The 20,597-nt window shown below is 38.6% G+C and overlaps 2 protein-coding genes across 2 annotated transcripts in view; both read left to right on the top strand.

Moving 5' to 3' along the window:
* VRK1 (VRK serine/threonine kinase 1) overlaps nt 1-20,597 on the top strand; it is a 367,797-nt gene that overhangs the window by 196,507 nt on the left and 150,693 nt on the right. The window lies entirely within an intron of this gene.
* Nucleotides 6,452-6,914, top strand: LOC122741955 (cytochrome c oxidase subunit 5B, mitochondrial-like). Its single transcript, XM_043985875.1, has one exon. The coding sequence runs from the start codon at nt 6,525-6,527 to the stop codon at nt 6,912-6,914; it is 390 nt and encodes a 129-aa protein (XP_043841810.1). The 5' UTR covers nt 6,452-6,524.

Below are 20,597 nucleotides of genomic sequence, written 5' to 3'. Positions count from 1 at the left end.
CAGGGTTTTTAAAATTCTAGCCAAAAGATGGGGTCATAAAAACCTCAAATAACAATTAATTTTTTATAACCCCAAAGATGACTGAAGTTATAGTTCATGGGTACTAAAGAAGTTGATGAACTAAGAATTTAGAGTGTTTAGGGGTATATAAATGTGTATATTTATTCCTAAGTCTAAGGGCAAGAGGTAGAGTAGAGAGAGACTATAAGCCAAGTATTGAATTTTTTGGGAAAAGAGGAACAATAGAGCCGTTACAAGGATCTGGGCCATATGATATAGATAGAGTGAACCTCAAAGGAGAAGTTGATGAATTATGAAGGTAGCAGGAAGCACTGGGAGGCATATGTCAACTCCTCCTTGACCCAGTGTACTGTAAGTCAGGAGAGAAGGAGAAGCCAACTCTAAAGAGGGTGACCAGTAATTCAGCATCTTCCAGAGAGTCAGATTTCTGTGAGCTCAAGAAGATGGAAACAAGGGTAAGAAGAGGTAATTGATGGTGAAAGGAAGTTTGTGAATGATTAATTGAAGATTCCAGAAGACATAATGAAAATGTGGGTAGAGGAGAAACTAGACTGGGAAATGGTAGGATAGAGCTGGATGGGGGGCAGGGTAGCAAGGTAAAGGGATTTTGCCCTCAAAAACATATCTGAGGGGGCAGCTAGGTGGCACAGTGGATAAAGCACTGGCCCTGGATTCAGGAGGACCTGAGTTCAAATACAGCCTCAAACACTTGACACTTACTATCTGTGTGGCCCTGGGCAAGTCACTTAACGCTCATTGCCCTGTTCCCCCCCCCCAAAAAAAACCCCAAAGAAACAAAAAAAAACCATATCTGAATCACTGAGATTAGAAAAGCAGAAGGTGCAAACTTACCACTCATAGAGATATTATGTGGGACCTCCATCTTTCAGTAGAGTTATTTATAATAGATTATTGCCTCACTTTGGGGGTATATTTGCTGTAGGTAGTCACCACCACTTCCTCCCTCTTCTCTGATTCAACTAAAGTGGCACCTTCCTCATGAAGTCTTCTCACCTACTCCACCTCTTATTTCTATATATGCAGTGCTAAAATGGATTTTTTGTTGCTCAGTCTCCTTTGTCTGAATCTCTTTGTCAAATGTTAAGTCACTTTTTTTCTGGATCTCTTTTGGGGTCTTAGTATGTTCTGCCTTATATGGTAGTTATTTGTATATAACTTCTTCTATTTTAATTTGTAGCAAAAGTAGACTAGAACACTCCCCATGAGGACAAGAGTCCACTCTTTGAGGCGTGTACTCTGCTCCCTTGCTAAAGGACACATATTACAAAGCAACTTTAGACTGGTCTCCTGGGACTGAAGTTCTATTGAATGAGGTTTCAGGGGAGATTACAGATAACTGAGGCAGAAAGAACCTCCTTCTTAATAGACTCTAAGAGGGGGAGGAGAAAGACTCTACCCATCTTTTAGGTGCTTTGCTTCAGAATATTTTCACTTTCTCTCTTGTACTTCCCGCAAAGGGGAGTGGGAAACCTTTCTACTATAAGATTTTAAATTCATGGAAAACAAGGACTATAATCAGTTCTTCTATTATGCAACATATGTTCTTTAAAATCACCTTACTTTGCAAAATCACACAATAAAAACCACAGAGCTTATGGGGAAAATGGAATTAGGGGTGTGACACTCAAAATCTTCATCAGTGAAATATAAAAAAGAGGTAGGAACCAAATACAATGGAGGCATAGTTTTAAACATATTAAGTGGTTAAGAAATACATGAATGCTACAGTAAATAGTGGTGCTATTCTCAGTCTCAGGCTGTTGCTCAGCCTTCATCTGGTTTTCTTCAGGGTTTGGGCTGCCCAAGTTGAGTCACTGAGGCTAGGAACTAGCTTTACCACCGGGGCTAGGAGCCTTGGCGATGGTGGAAGGTAGGGATGGAGGTAGAGACATATCAGCCCTCCTTATCCCATAGCTTCTACTGTACTAGAAGGCATACAATGAATATGGTACTTTACCTTGAAAAAACCCTGAAGTTTGCTTGTGGTTATAGCTTCTGAGTTATTGTGAAGTAGTGCAGTTTTCTGTATTTGATTCTCAAAGAAAAAATTGTGCATAAGCAAACACAAAATTACCATTATGCTGAAATAAATTGCTTTGGAAGAAATTAATATTTTCAAACTAATTGTTATATGTTTTTATAATATTCGTATATAATAAATACACAATTGTTACATTAGAACTGAATGTGTACCTCATTTCATCTTTGTATCCTGATCTCCCAGCACTATGCCTTGCTCAAAACAGGTGCTTAGTAAATGTTTATTGAATTGAATTGAGCTATCTATCCAGAGTCCCATTTCTGGCTTAAGTGATCAGGCAATTTCAGTGTGAGAGTAGAAAAGTAATAAAAAGTCAATATAGATACCATGTCTAGGTCCCAAATTCTATAAACCAATCTTGCAAGAAGGATATGCCCAGATTACTGGTAAAAGGCAGTTACTGGAGAAGCACCCAGCTTTGCACAATAACATAATTTCTTTTCCATGTCTGCAAGCTTCAAGTATAGTGAATCTGGTTTATGTGTATCTGAGGTTCTGTTTGTCCTGGTTGCAATATCATTTTGCTAAAATCCCTGATTCCTCTGCTTGTTTCTTTGACTAGAATTGTGCTCCATTTTCTTGATATTTCTGATTATTCTCTTGATTTTATCATTCTTTTATATTTGCTTGTGACTTTAGACTCTGACATCCTGGATTCCTCTCTCCATCTCTGAAATGTACAACAATATAGTAAAAGGGCAGATCCCTATTCTTCCAAGGAGCGGGACATAACATTCTCCTAGAAGGGGCAAGGTAACATAAAAGGCTTAGGTTCATAGCCTTCCTGACATATACAGTTGCTTTGATCCTTGGTTTCTACCTCTGTAAAATGGGGGGGGGGGTTGGATTACATGGCTTCCAGCTGTAGACATATGATCCTGTGATCCCCATGATCATAGATCTCAAGTTAGAAGGGACCTCACGAGTCATCTAAATCTACAATCCTGGTATCATAGATGGAGTCTGGGAGGGGACTTAGAACCATCTAGATCAACAATCTCACTGGCTAGAGAACCATGTTCAGAATTCAAGCCCTGATTCTTCCATTTACTACCTATATGACCCCGAGAAAGTCTCTGAAGCATTCTGAGCCTCAGTTTTCATGTCTAAAAAGATAAGAGCAAAGTCCTTTTTGACACCAAAATTCTATGATCTATGTCCCTCCTAGAGGACACTTACAACCATGGCCACTCTGAAAGCACTTGAGCCTAAACCACAGGTTTAGTAAATATTCTAAAACTAAATGCTAAGGTACTGACCTCTGGTTTTGTTATTGTTTTTTGTGTTGTAAAGTGTGTGGCAGGTAGTGAATAAATGTAATCATCTTTTGGGATGTAGTTCAGTTCATTGATAGGTTGGTGCTAGTCAGGTCAATTCACAGAAGTGGCAGAGTAGAGCTTGGTATCACCTCACAAAAGCTTTGAGGAAGAGGCATCTATTAGGTGACTGAACCCCGATTTTGAAAGTATCAAAGTCACAGTCTTGACTATGTCCCTAATAATAATAATCTTTTGCACTTTTAAAAGTGACTTATAAAATATAATATCTTATACATCTCTAAATGTATGAATCCACCCTACTCTAATTGATCACAGAGAACCCAAACTCAATCAGAAATATGTACGAGGTGGGGGCAGCTAGGTGGCACAGTGGATGAAGCACCAGCCCTGGATTCAGGAGAACCTGAGTTCAAATCTGGGCTCAGACACTTGACTAGCTGAGTGACCTTAGGCAAGTCACTTAATCCTCATTGCCCTGCAAAAAAGAAAAAAAAAAGAAATATGAACAAGGTGTGAGCAAAGCCTAAACTCCTATTGCATTGGTCAATTGATAGATGGTGTAGAAGTATATTGGGACTGGTTGAAGAATCTAAGGGGAGCTTGGATTAAAAAGCAAGCTAGTTCAGAATTCAGCATTCCAATGGTGGGCCATCTTAGTGGGATTAACTTCAGCCACACTTTTGAGAGGGAATCTCTTTGGAAGAGATTGAAGGGAAGAGCCTCCATCTCTGACAAGATGATGAGTATGAAATTTGAAAAGCTGGAATATTTGGGACTTCCCATCCTCTATGGCAAGAATATCCTTGGAACAGCAATGGCTAATGACATCATCTGCTTTGGGAACTGAGATACAATGAAGAAAAACTAGAAGCCCTGAGGAAAAACAGGTTGTAGGCTCTAAAAGGGACAGCCTAGCATAAAGCTTCACAACACTTAATGGCTACTTGATGAAAACCACATGAAAGGGGAAAAAGGAACTTCTAGAAACTAGGAGCTATAAGCTACCTTTTTAAAATGGAAGGTCAAAAATTACATGATTAGGGGAGGCTAGGTGGCACAGTGGATAAAGCACCGGCCCTGGATTCAGGAGTACCTGAGTTCAAATCTGGCCTCAGACACTAGACACTTACTAGCTGTGTGACCCTGGGCAAGTCACTTAACTCCCATTGCCCTGCCAAAAAAACAAAAATTACATGACTAGTGCTAGAGATGGAACTAAGGTGTCCTGCATCCTGGTCTAAGGGGACTTCTCACCCTGAACTCAGATGATGTAGTAATAAGGTTTAGTCACAAATGATTTTTTTAAAAAACGATTTTCATAAATATCTTCTATTTCTGAATCACCTAAATGTCATGATATGTTCTTCCTCCTACCCCTCCCAGAGGACTATTCTTATAAAAAAGAATAAACAAAGAGAAGGCCTAACCAATACAACAAAAAATTCTGTTACATAGAGTGTTTCATACCCATGATACACCATCCCTTCAAAGAGGTGGGGAGAGGTTTATATCTTCTTATATCTCTTTTTTTTTTTTGCAGGGCAATGAGGGTTAAGTGACTTGCCCAGGGTCATACAGCTGGTAAGTGGAAAGTGTCTGAGGTCAGATTTGAACTTGGGTCCTCCTGAATCCAGGGCTGGTGCTTTATCCACTGCCCCACCTAGCTGCCCCTATATCTCTTCTTTGGGGTCAAAAGTAGTAATTATAATCTTATAGCATTTGGTTCTTTTTTTTTTTTTTTGTGAGGCAGTTGGGGTTAAGTGACTTGCCTAGGCTCACATAGCTAGTAAGTGTTAAGTGTCTGAGGCCGGATTTGAACTCAGGTCCTCCTGACTCCAGGGCTGGTGCTCTATCCACTGTGCCACCCAGCTGCCCTAGCATTCAGTTCTAATTATTTTATTTCTGTTCTTTCCAATTATTGTTTTAGAATAAAATGGGAAAACCTATATAAAGCATTTTACAAACCTTAAAGGATAAGTGCTTATTATTATTATTATTGCCTATGTCATTTTCCTCATTCCACTTATTTCACTTTGCTAAAAGCTAATCATATTCACAGACTGACTGAAATGGAAGTACAATAGTGGAACTTATGAGCTCTAATGATAGAAGTGTAGATCTTCAGGACACCCCTTCGAATATAAGATAGCTGCCATCTTATGGAGAATCAACTCCCAAGTGGAAATGCAAATTGGAAAAAGACACAGAAGGGGCATTATGCTATATTTACATTGCTATTTTTCTCCCAGCTTTCACAATTCTTCTTCCAATGGAGGCAGAAGCAATTACGAGAGAATTACTAAGTACTTCAATTGAATTTATAACATATCAAGGACCTATGATTTTCTCAGTGTGAGGAAACCTCCAATAAACCATCTCCAACTTATAATCTTTGAGAGTTGCTTAATGCTCAGAGAAGTTAGGTGACTTTTCTATGATCATACATTCAATAAATGTCAGAGATGGGATTGGAACCCAGTTCCATCTGATTCCCAATCTAACTCTATCTATGATATTATATTGTCTTACTAAGTATCATAACTGAACGGAGTTGGGGGACAGGGTTAAAAAAAATCTCATATACAAAGATTTAACTGATGAATAACAAAATAACATTGAACATTTGGCATCTGGTTATATATAATAATCATTATAGATTTTATAAGGTCATTTATAGATACAAGAGAAAATTCTTCCTTTTTGATACCCTGTTATAGTAACAATTTCTGACCATTAGACACTATAGATTTTTCCTTCCATCAAACTTAATCAATACCTCTAATAGAAGGTCAGAGCTGAAGGGGACCTCAGAATTTAGTCCCTTATTGTAAAGATGAGGAAAATGAGGTCTAGAAGGGGAGAAGTGACTTGTATGATGTCATATAGCTAGTTCATAGTAGAGTTGAGACTAGAATCCAGAATTACTTGGTTCAGTGTTTTTCCCACCATACACCATGTTTCCTTCCATTCACTTGTCTAAGTTCTACTCTTCCTTTAAGGTCAAAATCAAGGCCCACCTTCTTCATGAAATCCAGAATCACAGAATGTCAGAGGCAGAAGGAACCTTAAAATTGCAGAAGTACAGAATGTCAGCTGAGAGGGACCTTAGAAGAACAGAACAGGAAGCTCTGCTGCAACACCAGCTCGTAGCTGTCTCAGTTATGATGGCTTCAAGGTTTCTGTGGGGCACCAGGATGCTGGCGGTCCAGGCCTTGAGGGCCTGTGGCCTGGCTCGGGCTGCTGCTCGCTCCATGGCGAGCGGAGGAGGCATCCCTTCTGATGAAGTGCAGGCTAATGATTTGGAGAGAGAGATTATGATGGCTGCAAGGAATGATTTGTATCCCTACAATATATTAGCCCCAAAGGCATCTCCAGGGACTAAGGAGGAGCCAAACCTGGTCCCTTCCATCACTGACAAGCGAATAGTGGGCTATATCTGTGAAGAAGACAACAGTGCAGTCATCTGGTTCTGGCTTCACAAAGGCGAGACACAGCATTGCCCTAACTGTGGAACCCATTACAAGCTGGTACCCCATCATTTGAGCCCCTGAGCCCCTGAATTGGTTTACCTGAGACATGGTATAATGTTTTCTTCCCTCCAATAAAAGATTAACCATTAAAAAGAAAGAACAGAATAGAATATAACAGGTAGAAGACTCTAAAATCTTAAATTGTTAAAGGTAGTCACTCATATAACTTTTAATTTATTTATTAATTTATTTATAGTATTTTATTTTCCTCAATTACATGTTAAAACATTTTTTTAAAGTTTTGAGTTCTCAATTCTACCCCTTCCTCTCCTCCCCTCCTTTCTGAGATGGTAAGCAATCCAATAGAGGTTATACATACTGTTATATCTCAAAGAGACTTTGGAGCTCAAGTACTTCAGTATCCTCATTTTATAGGTGAGGAAACTGCATATTTGAGTCTTACCATGTATAACCTAGCATTGATAGATAACTTTTAAATTGCAATATTTACAAATACACACACGTGTGTTTATGTACATGTATAAGTATGAATCTTGTCCTCCTAACTAGATTACCTTTTTTTTTTTTTTCAAGGCAATGAGGGTTAAGTGACTTGCCCAGGGCCACATAGCTAGTAAGTGTTAAGTGTCTGAGGCCAGATTTAAACCCGGATCCTCCTGAATCCAGGGCTGGTGCTTTATCTACTGCACCACTTAGCTGCCCCCTCCTAACTAATTATAATTATAATCTCTTTGGAGCAGGAATACTCTATTTTAATAGCTTGCATTTATATAGCATTTTAAGGTTTATAAAGAGTTTTATAGGTATTATCTCATTTTATCCTTATAACAACCGTGAGAGGTAGATGCCATCATTATCCCCATGCTACAGATGAAGAGACTAAATAGAGCAGAAGCAAAGTAACTTGTCCAGGGTTATACATCTAGCAAGTACATGAGTCAGGATTTGAACACAGGTCTTCCTGACTTCATGTCCATGCTCTATATGCTGGAACACCAAGATAGTGTTTCCCTTAGTGCTTGAGGTTATAGTAGGTATATAGTATATAGCATATAGTAGGGCTATGATCTCATCTGAAGCAAGAGGCTGCGGTAGTCAGAAGAAAGGAAACAAATCTTCCCAACCATGACAACACTAAGCAACTAGTCGCTCAAATTCACTTCTGCAAAAAAGGAACCTGTTTTCCTCAAAAACCTTTTGATTCTCATAATAATACTTATATATAGTGCCTTTTGTCCCAGCATCTCCAAGCATCAAAACATGACAAGAGTTGTATGGCTGCAAAAATAAAAGCAAAGTCTATCGCCTTTGTCTCTGAAATGGCTTTTCATTCCCAGTTCACAACTTGACAGCAGAAAATGCACATGCGTGTGAATTTGACCCGAGTCTTTGACTACACAGCTGCAAGATGTGATAACATTTGCTAACATTTTGTTTTTTCAGATGACCAGTTCAATATAAGAAACACTTACATTTGGCCTAATAAAGTGGATGTTGGGGGAGAATGAGAGAACTTGTTTTGTTTCTTCAAGGACGTCAGCATTCATTTTTGAGTGGCAAAAGGCAAAGCAGTCAAAAAGGATTTAATCTATTCTTCCAATATTGTATTTCCTAGAAATGTAGGGCTGACCTCATGAATATATGATATAGAAAACAATCTATGTGGTATGAATTTTGGGATCTGGGAAGGCCTTGCTATCCAAAAATTTGCTATCAATTAACTGGCTAAAAACTGAAGTTCTACTGGTGGAGCTTAATTTGTCTTAAGACTTTGATAGGAAAATTAGGTTGCCCCTGGATAAAGTGGTGCAGTATATATCTCTGTTACTAACTTTTTAAGCAGCTATCAGTCACTTTAAACTACCTCCTTCACATTTTTCCCCAGTGCCAGACCTCAAAACATTGGAAGACTGAGAATGGATTCTTTCCCTTTGGTTCATTTGCAAGGAGCTGTGGTATTCATGTTTTTGGTAATTCTCCCCTCTTGATCACCTAGTGCAGCATTCTGAACTGTCATTGAATAAATATTATGTGGGGTCACCTGGTGTAGAGAAAAAAATTAGTGTAAAAAAATAGATTTTAAAGTTAAAAGAGACTTTAGAGATTATCTACTTTAATTCTCTTATTTTACAGATAAAAAACTGAGGCCCAGAGGGGTTAAATGAAGTGACTTGCCCAATGTCACAAAAATAGCAAATAGCAGGGCCAGAATTTGAACCCAAGTCCTCTGACTCTAGCTTAGTGCACTTGCAACATTGGAATTAGGTGAGGGGACAGGGTTACATCTTGTTGCCCTCAACTCAAATGAAACAGCCACCCATATTTGTTATCTATGATAGAGATGGGTCTTTTGTATGCAGAATGGTTCATAGTTAGGGTGTGCACAAAGAAGGAGGTCAAGCAATGTGTTTTGAGAAATAAAAGGAGGGAGAGATCAGTTTGAGTTGGGAGGAGGGCAGTAAGAGAAGACTTCATGAAGGAGGTGGCACCTGAATTGAGCCTTGAAGAAAGGGCATTTCAGCAGTTTCAAAAAAATGGTCCATTGCAGGCATGGGGAAGGGGAAATCAGGATTAGAATGGGGAATGGACAATAGTCCAGTATGAAGGTGGGTAGAATGAGATAAAAACAAATAGGGAGATTGTAGTCAGATTTTGGAAGGCATTGAATGTCAAGATGAAGGGTTTATACTTTATTTTTGTTTTTGCTTTTTTTTGCAACATGGCTCATATAGAAATATATTTTGCATGACTTCATATATATAATAGCTTTCATATTGCTTGTCTTCTCAATGAGTTGGGAAGAGGCTAGAGAAGGGAGACAATTGGGAACCCAAAATTTTAAAATGAATGTTTTTAAAGACTAATAAACAATAAGGAAAATGGAATTTTAAAAATTAAAAGAAAAAATACAGGTTAAAAAGAATCTAGGGGGCAGCTAGGTAGTGCAGTGGATAAAGCACCAAACCTGGATTCAGGAGGACCTGAGTTCAAATCTGGCCTCAGACACTTGGCACTTAATGAGATATTTGATGCTGGGCAAGTCACTTAACCCTCATTGCCTTGCAAAAAAAAAAAAAAAAGAGTCTATACTTTATTCAGTAAAACCGGTGAAGAACTTAGGGTTTTTGAGTAAAGTTGTATTTTAACCAAAGCGATGCATTAGAAAGATTACTAGAATATCAGTTTGAAAGATGCATTTGCAGAAGTAAGCTTAGACACCTTCCTTTAGTTCTTCTGGTTCTGAAACTCAGAAGAAATACTTGAAAAATATTTTTTCAAATACTTGAAAAAAGTCTTTGATGGATAAGCAGAAATCTAGAAGCTGGAAGACCTGACTTATAGCCCAGGCTCTCCCAGTTAAGGAAGGTTTCTTAACCCAGGGTTTATGAACTTATTTAAAAAACATTTTGATAACTTTTAATAATATTGTTTCATTTGTAATCCTATATATTTTATTTTATTTATTTAAAACCATTATTCTGAGAAGTAGTTCACAGACTTTACCAGACTATGAATAGGGTTTATAACATGAAAAAAAAAAGATTAAAACCCACTGAACTATGTCCTTGATAAAGTCAGGTCTCTGAGCCTCAATTTTCTCACCTATAAAATTAAGAATTTAGCTCTAGTATGTTCTGATTCCTTTTTTTCTGTTTAGGATTTTATTTTCCAAATTACATGTAAAAACAAATTTTGACATCAATTTTTTAAAAAAACGTTGTGTTCCAACTTCTCTTCCTCCCTCCCTTCCCACCCCCCACCCCAAGAACTCAAGCAATTCAATGTTATACATGAGTAGTCATGGAAAACAACTCCACATTAGCTAGGTTGTGAGAGAAAACAGATAAAAACAAAACTTCAGATTAAGGAATTGTCAAAAAAATGTTTTTGGATCTGTTTTCAGATACCATCAGTTCTTTCTCTGTAGATGGATTGCAATTTTCTTAAGTCCTTCAGAGTTATATTGGATCATTGCCTTGCTGTGAATAACCACGTGCTTCCCAGCAGATCATCTTACACTATTGCTGTTATTTTGTACACAGTACATTTCATTCTGCTTCAGTTCATGTAGGTCTTTCCAGGTTTTTTTGATAGCATTCTTTTCATCATAACTTTTATATAGTACCTTAAATTTGACAGAGTTTTCTTCACAATAGCCAAGCAGAGTAGGTACCATACGTTTTGACATTATAGTCAATCATCATAACTATTTCCCTCCATCCTATTCCCTTCCCATAATATTTACTCTATTTTCTATCTTCTTTTACCCTATTCCTCCTCAAAAGTATTTTACTTCTGACTGCCCCCTCCCCAGCTCTGCCCTCCCTTCATTCACCCTTCCCTCCTTATCCTCTTCTCCTCCTACTTTCCTGTAGGGTTAAATAGATTACTCCTCCCAATTGTGTTGGTATGTTATTCCCTCCTTGAGCTCACTCTGATGAGGTTAAGGTCTTTGAGCTAATTCTGTGTTCTAAATTTTTCTTCCTCCCTCCCTCCTCAACCCTCCCTATGAAATCAAGCAATTCAATATAAGCCATACATGTGTAGTTATTCAGAACATCTTCACCTTCCTCAAAAGCGTTTTGCTTTTTACTGCTCCCTCTCCCAATCTGCCCTTCCCCACTTCCCCTCTTATCCCCCATACCCCCACATCTCTTTCCCCTCCCACTTTTCCTCAGGGCAAAAATATATTACTATACCCACTTGAATATGTATGTTATTCCCTTTTTGAGTCAATTCTGATGATAGTAAGTTCACTTACTCCCCCACTCCTTCCCCCTCTTCCCCTCCCTTCCATAAGCTTTTTTCTTGTTTCCTTCATGTGAGCTACCATTCCCCAGTCCAGCTCTCCCCTTCCCCTCCCCCAGTGCATTCCTCCTACACCTCAGTCCTATTTTAAAGATGTTATCATGGGTTAGCTAGATGGTACAGTGGACAAAGCACTGGCCCTGGATCCAGGAGGTCCAGAGCCCAAATCTGGCCCCAGACATAAGACACCCCACCCTGCTTGCCTCACAAAGAATAAGGATAAACAAAAAATAAATATTTTACAGATATCATCCCTTCATATTCAGTTCAGACCTGTGTCCTCTGTCTAAGTATCTTCCTTTCAGCTACCCTAATACTGAGAAAGTTCTTATGAGTTCAAAGTATTATCTTCCCACGTAGGAATATAAATAGTTTAATCTTCTAATATCCCTCATGATTTCTTTTTCCTCTTTACCTTTTTATGTTTCTCTAGGGTCTTGTATTTGAAAGTCAAATTTTTTATTTGTTAAGGGCTAAAATTCTAGCTAAACTGTCTAAAATATCTAATGAGTGGTCGCCAATAAATTATAAGCTTTAGCAAGAGTTAGACTTTTAAGCATTTATTAAGGAGAATAAGAATTTGGTAAAGAGAGAGAAAAAGGCCTAGATTCCTATCTATTAAAGGGAGAGCACATTTCTAGCTCCCTTCTCCGCCAGAGTCCAGAGGAAAAAAAGTGAGACCGAGCGCCAGTCTCTTCCTTCCTCCTCCCACTAGTCCGCGTCACTTCCTGAAGCCTGGTCTTGCCCTCAAAGACCTTTGCTTCATGGGCAGAACTCTTCTACAGTAAGTATCCAGCAGGTGGCGTCATTCCAATCGTTACAGTCCCCCCTGTTGTTCCTCAAGAAACAAAATGTTTCCTTGACGGAACAGTAAAAACAATATAATAACTATTGCTAACTAATAATATGTGAACAACAATATAGAAAAGGAAGAGAGGAAAGTTTTGTCCAGAGGGGCGATTTTTTTTTTTTGTCCTCATGAACCGACGCTTTGACATTAGTCTTGCAAAGGGAGGGCCTCTGCAGAGAATACACGTTACAGATGGTGTATATTATAACAGAAAGAGAAAAGAGAAAAAAAAAAAACAACAAAACAAAACTGTTCATTTAAAGTCTCTGAAAGTCTTTTCTCAGATGTCCTCTAGGTGTAGTCGTGGAATGGAAGTCTTTTCAGGGGTTGATGTGTGGATGCTGGTAATCAGCCAGGAAATTTCCTACAAAATTGAGCTTAACACAACTTTAAAATAGCTTTGTCAATAATAAAATCAAACAATGAAAGTTCTCAAAAACATGTCTAAGGGAATTCAGAATCTTAGTTGTTACACATGAAACATATAATAAAACAAAAATTGAAACATTCTTTAAAATTATAATCTTACTATAGTCCCCCCTCATGGAGGGTAATTGAGAAGACAATTGCTGCAATATTAATTAATAAAAATAATTTTTATCTTTGTTTTATCACTTTTTGCATCATCTGCCTAATTATCCTCATGCCATTATGAGAAATTTAAAAATCTAATATAATTGGTAACAGGTGTCAAGGCCAAATTCAACACTGTATTTATCATGACACCTGAGATAATTATGGGGGTTACCATAAAAGAACAGAGAAATGATGGGATATGAGCATTCCCACACTTGAGCAATATATACTGCCCATACAGTATGCCAGGCTTAAAATAGGTGGATGGAATATACGTCCATGCCACCGAACATATTGGAGGAAACTGAGTCAGACTTAATCAGATGCATGGGATTGAGATGTCCATGGCATCAGGCATATAGGAGGGAGCATAGAAGCCAGGTGTAGAAGTGAGATGGGTGGGATCAATACTTCCAGCCATCTGTACAATATTGTGGGGAAAAAAGAGTATAAAATATTAAACCAAGAGAATCCAACCTCAACATTTGTCAAAAGCCGTTCCCTCGGCCATACCTTGACTTCATGCATGTCTCCCCTCATGTGACAGTTCAGTGTCTGCTCCTTGAGCAATATGTATTCCTCTTGTGATTGGATGGCACCTTGGCCAACTGGCATCTGATAACTCAGAATAAAGGCAATTAATGTCTTAAATGATAAGTTCCCATAATCCAAGTCTCATATGGATTTAAAATTGAGGATAATAAATGATTGCAAAAAATGTGAATACATCTTGACTCAAAATATAATATATAATTATGCAACAATTTCAAATAATACCCTTTTTTTTTACTTAGTATACAATTACTTTTGTGAAAAATCAGAACATACTTAAATACAAGTTAAAGCACAACAGAATCTCAAAGAACTTTTTTTTTGAAAAAAGAAAACTTTTACAAATGTTCCCCTCTTTTTTTTTTTTGAATATGCTTATCAAAAATAATACTTCTAGAATCAATTTACACTTGCCATGGCAACCAATTTGCCAGGGAAATGCTTTGAAGAGTTTGATCAAATAATCAGTTGAGAAAAAATAACAAAAACAAACAACTCAGAATATGGGAGCACAATACTCCTAGAATTAACATTGTATTATGAAATCAAAACCATCTTGCAATTTTTTAAAATTAGATAAATGTATAGAAGAAAATACACATGGAACAATAAAAGACAGTGAAATTCAAACTAAGGAAATCTAAATGAGCATGAACTTAATATTAATGAGTATTACAAAATATAAACTTGATCGCATGACTATAAAAAGCTTTTACAAATATTCTCCTTGTTTTAGAAACTAAGTATAAGACACAATCTCAAAAGCATTAAAATCTCTATGAAAATAAACCTATACCATTAATTCCAAAATGTATATGTAATAGCATAGAAATCCTATGTAACCTCTGAACTGACATTAATAATCTGAGTGAATTCAGAACACTCTTGATTCCGATATCTAAAATCCCCAATACTCATATCAATACCTTGCTGCTTACTTCTACATTTCTGTAAAATATATACCCTTCCATGGCAAAAGAAGCAGAGTCTTGAACTATGTTGATTGTCATTCTTATTCAGCTTAAGTTTTTCTTCTTTAACCCCTCTATATTGTCTGTCAGTCTTTCCACCATACAGATGCTTTATAAGATTACTAATTAAAGACAAAAGCAGGTTAGCAAAATTATGAACAAAACGAGCATATCTGGAATTTAAAGGGCTTTCTAAGGTTGTCTCAGAAGCACAGCCAGGCTGGGGAAGGGCTGAGCCTGAAGCTGCAAATGTAGTTAGAGAAAGTTGCGCATGAGCATTAGATCTCTGGACTTCCCAGGCCCGGGAAGCAATGGGCTTGGCCATGGGAGGAGTAGAGGGTGGGGTCTGGAGAGGAGGGGAGGGACCAGAGCAATTTGAATCAGACTTGATTTTGAACTCAGGCCTGGATTCCTCTTCCCCCACTTTGCCTCCAGGTGCTAGGGGATTAAAAGCTTCTAGAGGGTGGGTCATTGCCTCCAGGCATGCAAAATTAGAGCAACAATTACTGTTAGAACTGGGAAAAGCTGCAGGAATCTCTTCAGGTTTCTCTGAAAAAGCATGGTTGGGAGAGGGAGAGATATTTCCTTGTGTGAGTAAGTTGCTGGCTCTTTTAACAAAAATAAAAAGAAAAATAGAAAATCCAGAAAAACAAAGCATTAACATGATCTTATCTCCCATTTGTCTGGTTAAACAGACTAAAATCAAAAATAGGGTAATTAGGGAGTTTAAAAGGTCCATTCGAAAAAATTTAAAGGGAAAACGCAGCCAGTACGCCAGTACTTAGCAGTTAAAGGGAGAGGGAGGGGAAATTTCTTACCCAACCAGCAGATCAGAAGACTGAGGTTTAGCTTTCCTCTTCGTGGTCAGCCATCTGTTAAGGGCTAAAATTCTAGCTAAACTGTCTAAAATATCTAATGAGTGGTCGCCAATAAATTATAAGCTTTAGCAAGAGTTAGACTTTTAAGCATTTATTAAGGAGAATAAGAATTTGGTAAAGAGAGAGAAAAAGGCCTAGATTCCTATCTATTAAAGGGAGAGCACATTTCTAGCTCCCTTCTCCGCCAGAGTCCAGAGGAAAAAAAGTGAGACCGAGCGCCAGTCTCTTCCTTCCTCCTCCCACTAGTCCGCGTCACTTCCTGAAGCCTGGTCTTGCCCTCAAAGACCTTTGCTTCATGGGCAGAACTCTTCTACAGTAAGTATCCAGCAGGTGGCGTCATTCCAATCGTTACATATTCAGTTCAGGTCTTTTCATCACAAATGCCTGGAAGTCCTCTTTTTCATTGAAGTTCCATTTTTTCCTCTGAAAGTTTATAGTCAGTTTTGCTAGGTATATGATTCTTGGCTGTAGTCCCAGTTCCTTTGCCCTCTGGAATATCATATTCCATGCCTTCTGGTCCTTTAATGTAGAAGCTGCTAGATCTTGTTTTATCCTTATTGTAGCTCCACAGTATTTGAATTCCTTTTCTCTAGCTGCTTGCAATATTTTCTCCTTGACCTGGGAGCTCTGCAATTTGGCTATAATATTCCTGGAGGTTTTCCTTTTGGGATCTCTTTCAGGAGGTGATTGGTGGATTCTTTCAATTTCTATTTTACCTTCTGCTTCTAGAATATCAGGGCAATTTTCCCTGACAATCTCTTGGAAGATGCTGTCTAAGCTCTTGTTTTGGTCATGGTTTTCAGGTAGTCCAATGATTTCCAAATTATCTCTCCTGGCTCTATTTTCCAGGTCGTTTGTTTTTCCAAGGAGATATTTCATATTGCCCTCTATTTTTTTTATTCATTTGGATTTGCTTTACTGTGTCTTGGTTTCTCATAAAGTCACTAGCTTACATTTGTTCAATCCTAATTCTTAGGTAATTATTTTCCTCAGAGAGCTTTTGTATCTCCTTTTCCATTTGGCTTTTCAAGCTGTTGACTTTTTTCTCATGACTCTCCTGCATTGCTCTCATTTCTCTTTCCATTCTTTCCTCCCTCTCTCTAAATCTTCCTTCTATCTCTCCTACTTTCTCTTCAAAGTCCCTTTTGAGGATTTCTATGGCCTGAGACCAATTTATATCTTTCTTGGAAGTTTTAGATATAGGGGCCCTGAGTTTGCTATCCTCTTCTGAGGGTACACCTCGATCTTCCTTGTCACTAAAGAAACTTTCTATTATTTTCAACTTTCTTTGCTTGCTCATCTTGCTGTTTTTTACTTGACTTTTAACTCCCTCTTACAGTGGGGCCCTACTTCCAAGTTACACTGACCCAAGATTCAGAGGATCCCAGGTGTGTGGGTTTGAGGGAGGGTATGTTTTTCTTTTACCTAGATTGTTCTCTGGTTCAAAGATAGCCTCAAGCCAACTTGCTAATTAACCAGCCAGCAGAACTTTGTGTGCTGTAGTGGTTCTTAGCTCTGATGAACTTGTGCCCCTCCCCGACCTAGGCCTCCTGCCACTCAAGATTTCTGCCTGGTTCCCTGCTGTGGTAGGATAACCAAATTTCTCCTTGCATCCCTCAGACACCCCTGTATTCCCCTGCCCTGGCATGCTGTTTAACCCTGTCACCCAACTGTAAGCTTAGTTCCAGAAGATGCTGGTGCTACAGCTGATTTGGAGGTTCAGGGGTGAGTTCCTCTGGCACAGCGTGCCTGGGGTCTGTGTTGGCATGATCACAGGGTTGGAGGACTCTTCTTGCAGCCCAATTCAGCTCCCTTTAATCTGTCTTTGGCTTGAAAAAAATCTCAGCCCGTCTTTTTGTGGGCTTTGCTGCTTCAGGGGTTCTTTTATTGCTGTTTCGGGGGTAATTGTGTTGGGAGCTCTGTACATTTAATGTCTTTCTTCTGCCATTTTGGCTCCACCCATATGTTCTGATTCTTATAAGAGGATGTTCTATTTAATTTAGTTTCCTTCAATTTTGAAAGAATTAAGAACTCTCATCAATGTAATGACCAATCATACTTCTAGGAGACTGATGATAAAGCATCTTATGCACCTACTGACAGATAAATGATGGACTCAAGATGTAGAATGAGACATATATTTTAGGATATGGCCAATATGGGAATTTGTTTTGCTTGACTCTGCATACTTGTTATTAAGGCTTCCTTTTCCTTTCTTCCTTCCTTCCTTCCTTCCCACCTCTGTCCCTCTGTGCCTCCATCCCTCCCTTCCTTCCTAGTCAAGGGGAATGGTGGCAGCTAGAGATAATAAATGCTTGTGAATTGAAAAAAATATTAGTAAGAAATTTAGGTGTATCAGTGTGTGTTATGTACCTTCAGAATATATTTCTGGGTGAAATCGTGGGAAGATGGTCAAGTGAGAGGTAGACTAGTGCACAACTGTGGCTCTAATACCTCTAAATGGATCAAAACTAGCCATGAGAAGAAAAAAATTGAAATAATTTCCCACAAAGTAACTTTAAAAATAATTTATTGCCAATTTATTTCTAAAGTTTTTATTGATCTCTTTTGGTTTTCTATCACTTATAGTATATGCTACTCCCCTCCCCTAAGTTAAAGAACCATTCCTTGTAACAAAGAATTTTTTTAAAAGAAAAAAAAAACACCTTTTCAGAAAAACTAACCAACATAGCCAGGCCCAACATTAACCTACAAGGTATTTCTTATTAAAAAAAATAACTAAAGACCATCACACCAGCTCCCTGCTCCTTGGGCTTTTATCCCCAGTCATCAATCCTCTGCTCCTGTTGTAGAGGCAGCTGCAGCTTGAGGCATCTAGTTTTATAGTTAACCCCTTCTCATGGTTTCAGTAAGAAATCAACTCCCAAGACAGACTGAAGCCCAGAAAACAGGGTTTCTTAACCTTTTTTGTGTCCTGGATTCCTTTTCCAGTCTGATAAAGACTTTGGACCTCTTCTTAGAAGAATGTTTTTAAATGTATAAAATAAAATACACATGATTACAAAGGAAACCAGTCATGTAGAAATACAGATATAATTTTTTATCATCCAAATTTATGAACCTGTTTTAGAGGAAAAAAAAGTAGGAGTCTGGATAGGAGTGAAGAGGCATGGGCAAAGAGACTTTGTGTAGAAGAGAGAGACCTAGAAGTATAGAAGCTGGTTACAGCTATTTGATGATGTATGGAAGGCAGACAGTCAACAGAAGTAAGAGAAAGGGCTAAGAGAAACTCAGTTTTAAAGGCTCCTCAAAGTTTCCTCTTAGGAGTGTCCTGGGATATCCACACTCTTCCCACCCCACACCAGTCAGTCTAAGGACTGAACAAAGTGAGATACAGAATTGAAGGTGGTGCCCAGAAGAGCAGGGTTCAAATCTGGCCTCAGACACTTAACACTTACTAGCTGTGTGACCCTGGGAAAGTAACTTAACCCCAATTGCCTCACCAAAAAACCCCAAAAAACCCCCAAAAAACAACACACAATGATAGGAGCTGAAATCTAATACACAGAGCGTTAATTGGGTGACTCGCTGAAATATTGGGGTCCTGGAAATAATGAGGGACCTCTAGGTTAAAAGCTCCCTCCCCTCCAAACTGCCCTTTTAGATATTTCTCCCAGGCCAATAATAAAGGAGCCTTACAGCCTCTTTTACACAAAAGGATCAGATTTTATTACTTGGGAACTAATTAAACAACAAAGGTGATATTAATAAAAATCAAAGATAAGGAAATAGGGAAAAAGAAATACAGATAAATCCTCCTAATTCTAACCTAAGTCTATGCGATCCTCAGATCATTTCCAATTAAACTAATTCAAAAGAATGCAGGGTTTATTATGTTCACTCACCACTTCTGGAAAGACTGCTAGTTTTCTCACATCACCAGGAAACCAAGCAGAGAGACAGAGAGCACGCACGCGGCGGAGCATGAGAGTGTTCTCCAAGGGACTCCTCTCCTCCCCTCAATGAGAGTTCAATCTCCCTCCCCCAAAAGGGGAGGTCCTTCAAAAGCTACCTATGGAGAGTTCTCCTTCTAACCTCAGTAGCATATGTAACTTCAAAGGGCGCCAGGTGTGGCCCCTCTCAAATGAGTCAGCTAAATTGCAATTAATTTTTAACACACACACACACACACACACACACACACACACACACACAACAATTACCAAACTAACTACACCAAAGGAGGATTTTTTTTTAAAAAGTTGATATCTACCATAGCCATCATAAATTAGTGTATTCTCCCACTGTATTTAAAAGGAAGTGCAAAAACATTTCAGGACTCGCAGCATAAATGGTAGCCTTTGTTGTGATAAGAATCATGGAGAAAAAGGTGGAACTACCAAGGAATACTCCCTAGTATAGGCATCAAAACACTATGATGGCAGAAGCACCTTGGGAGCTATTAAAGATCTAGGAAAGTCATTTGAAGATTATACCAATATCTAGTTAGTCCATGTAGTAAAGAACTTGAATGCCATATTGACCAATTATAGGCAACTAAAAAGAAACATATGGAATGGAATCTCAAAAACAAAAGTATATCAGAAATTCTTCATGACCCTAATCAGCATTTGAGAGCAAAAGTCAAAGGACCAAAGAAATCCAAGAAGTCAAAGTAGTACAAAGAATATGGAACAATGATTCTCTGGCCCTGCTGCTGAGGGTCAGGTATGTGACATCTCACCCTTCCTCCAGAGTTTTATAGTTAGGACATTGGCTTAAGCCCCCGATTTTAAGGGTCTCCAAGTCCCCAAGCTCCATTTAACTACTTATTAGCCTTTACAAAGGGAGATTTACTTCAAAAGGAAAACAAGGGCAAATATAGGAACATACCCCAACAATACCTTCCCCACTCCTAATAGTACCTTGGTCTTTGGGGAGAAAAAGGTTATTAGGTTTCCAGCTTAGATCAATTCCTGCATGGCATACTTCCACCAAATTCCAAGTCCAAAGGTCTCCTGAGCTTGTGTCTTGGACCTTGGCTTCTCAGGTTTCCCTGCTGGGCTAGCAGCAAAATACAGCCTAGAATACTGGGTTCTAAGAACCCCATGCCTGAGCTCCCAGTTTGGGGTCTCCATTGGCTGCA

Source organism: Dromiciops gliroides, chromosome 2, assembly GCF_019393635.1.
Source record: "Dromiciops gliroides isolate mDroGli1 chromosome 2, mDroGli1.pri, whole genome shotgun sequence".
Classification (NCBI taxonomy): domain Eukaryota; kingdom Metazoa; phylum Chordata; class Mammalia; order Microbiotheria; family Microbiotheriidae; genus Dromiciops; species Dromiciops gliroides.
Note: the sequence above shows the minus strand (reverse complement) of the source record. Positions and strands in the feature narration are given on the sequence as shown.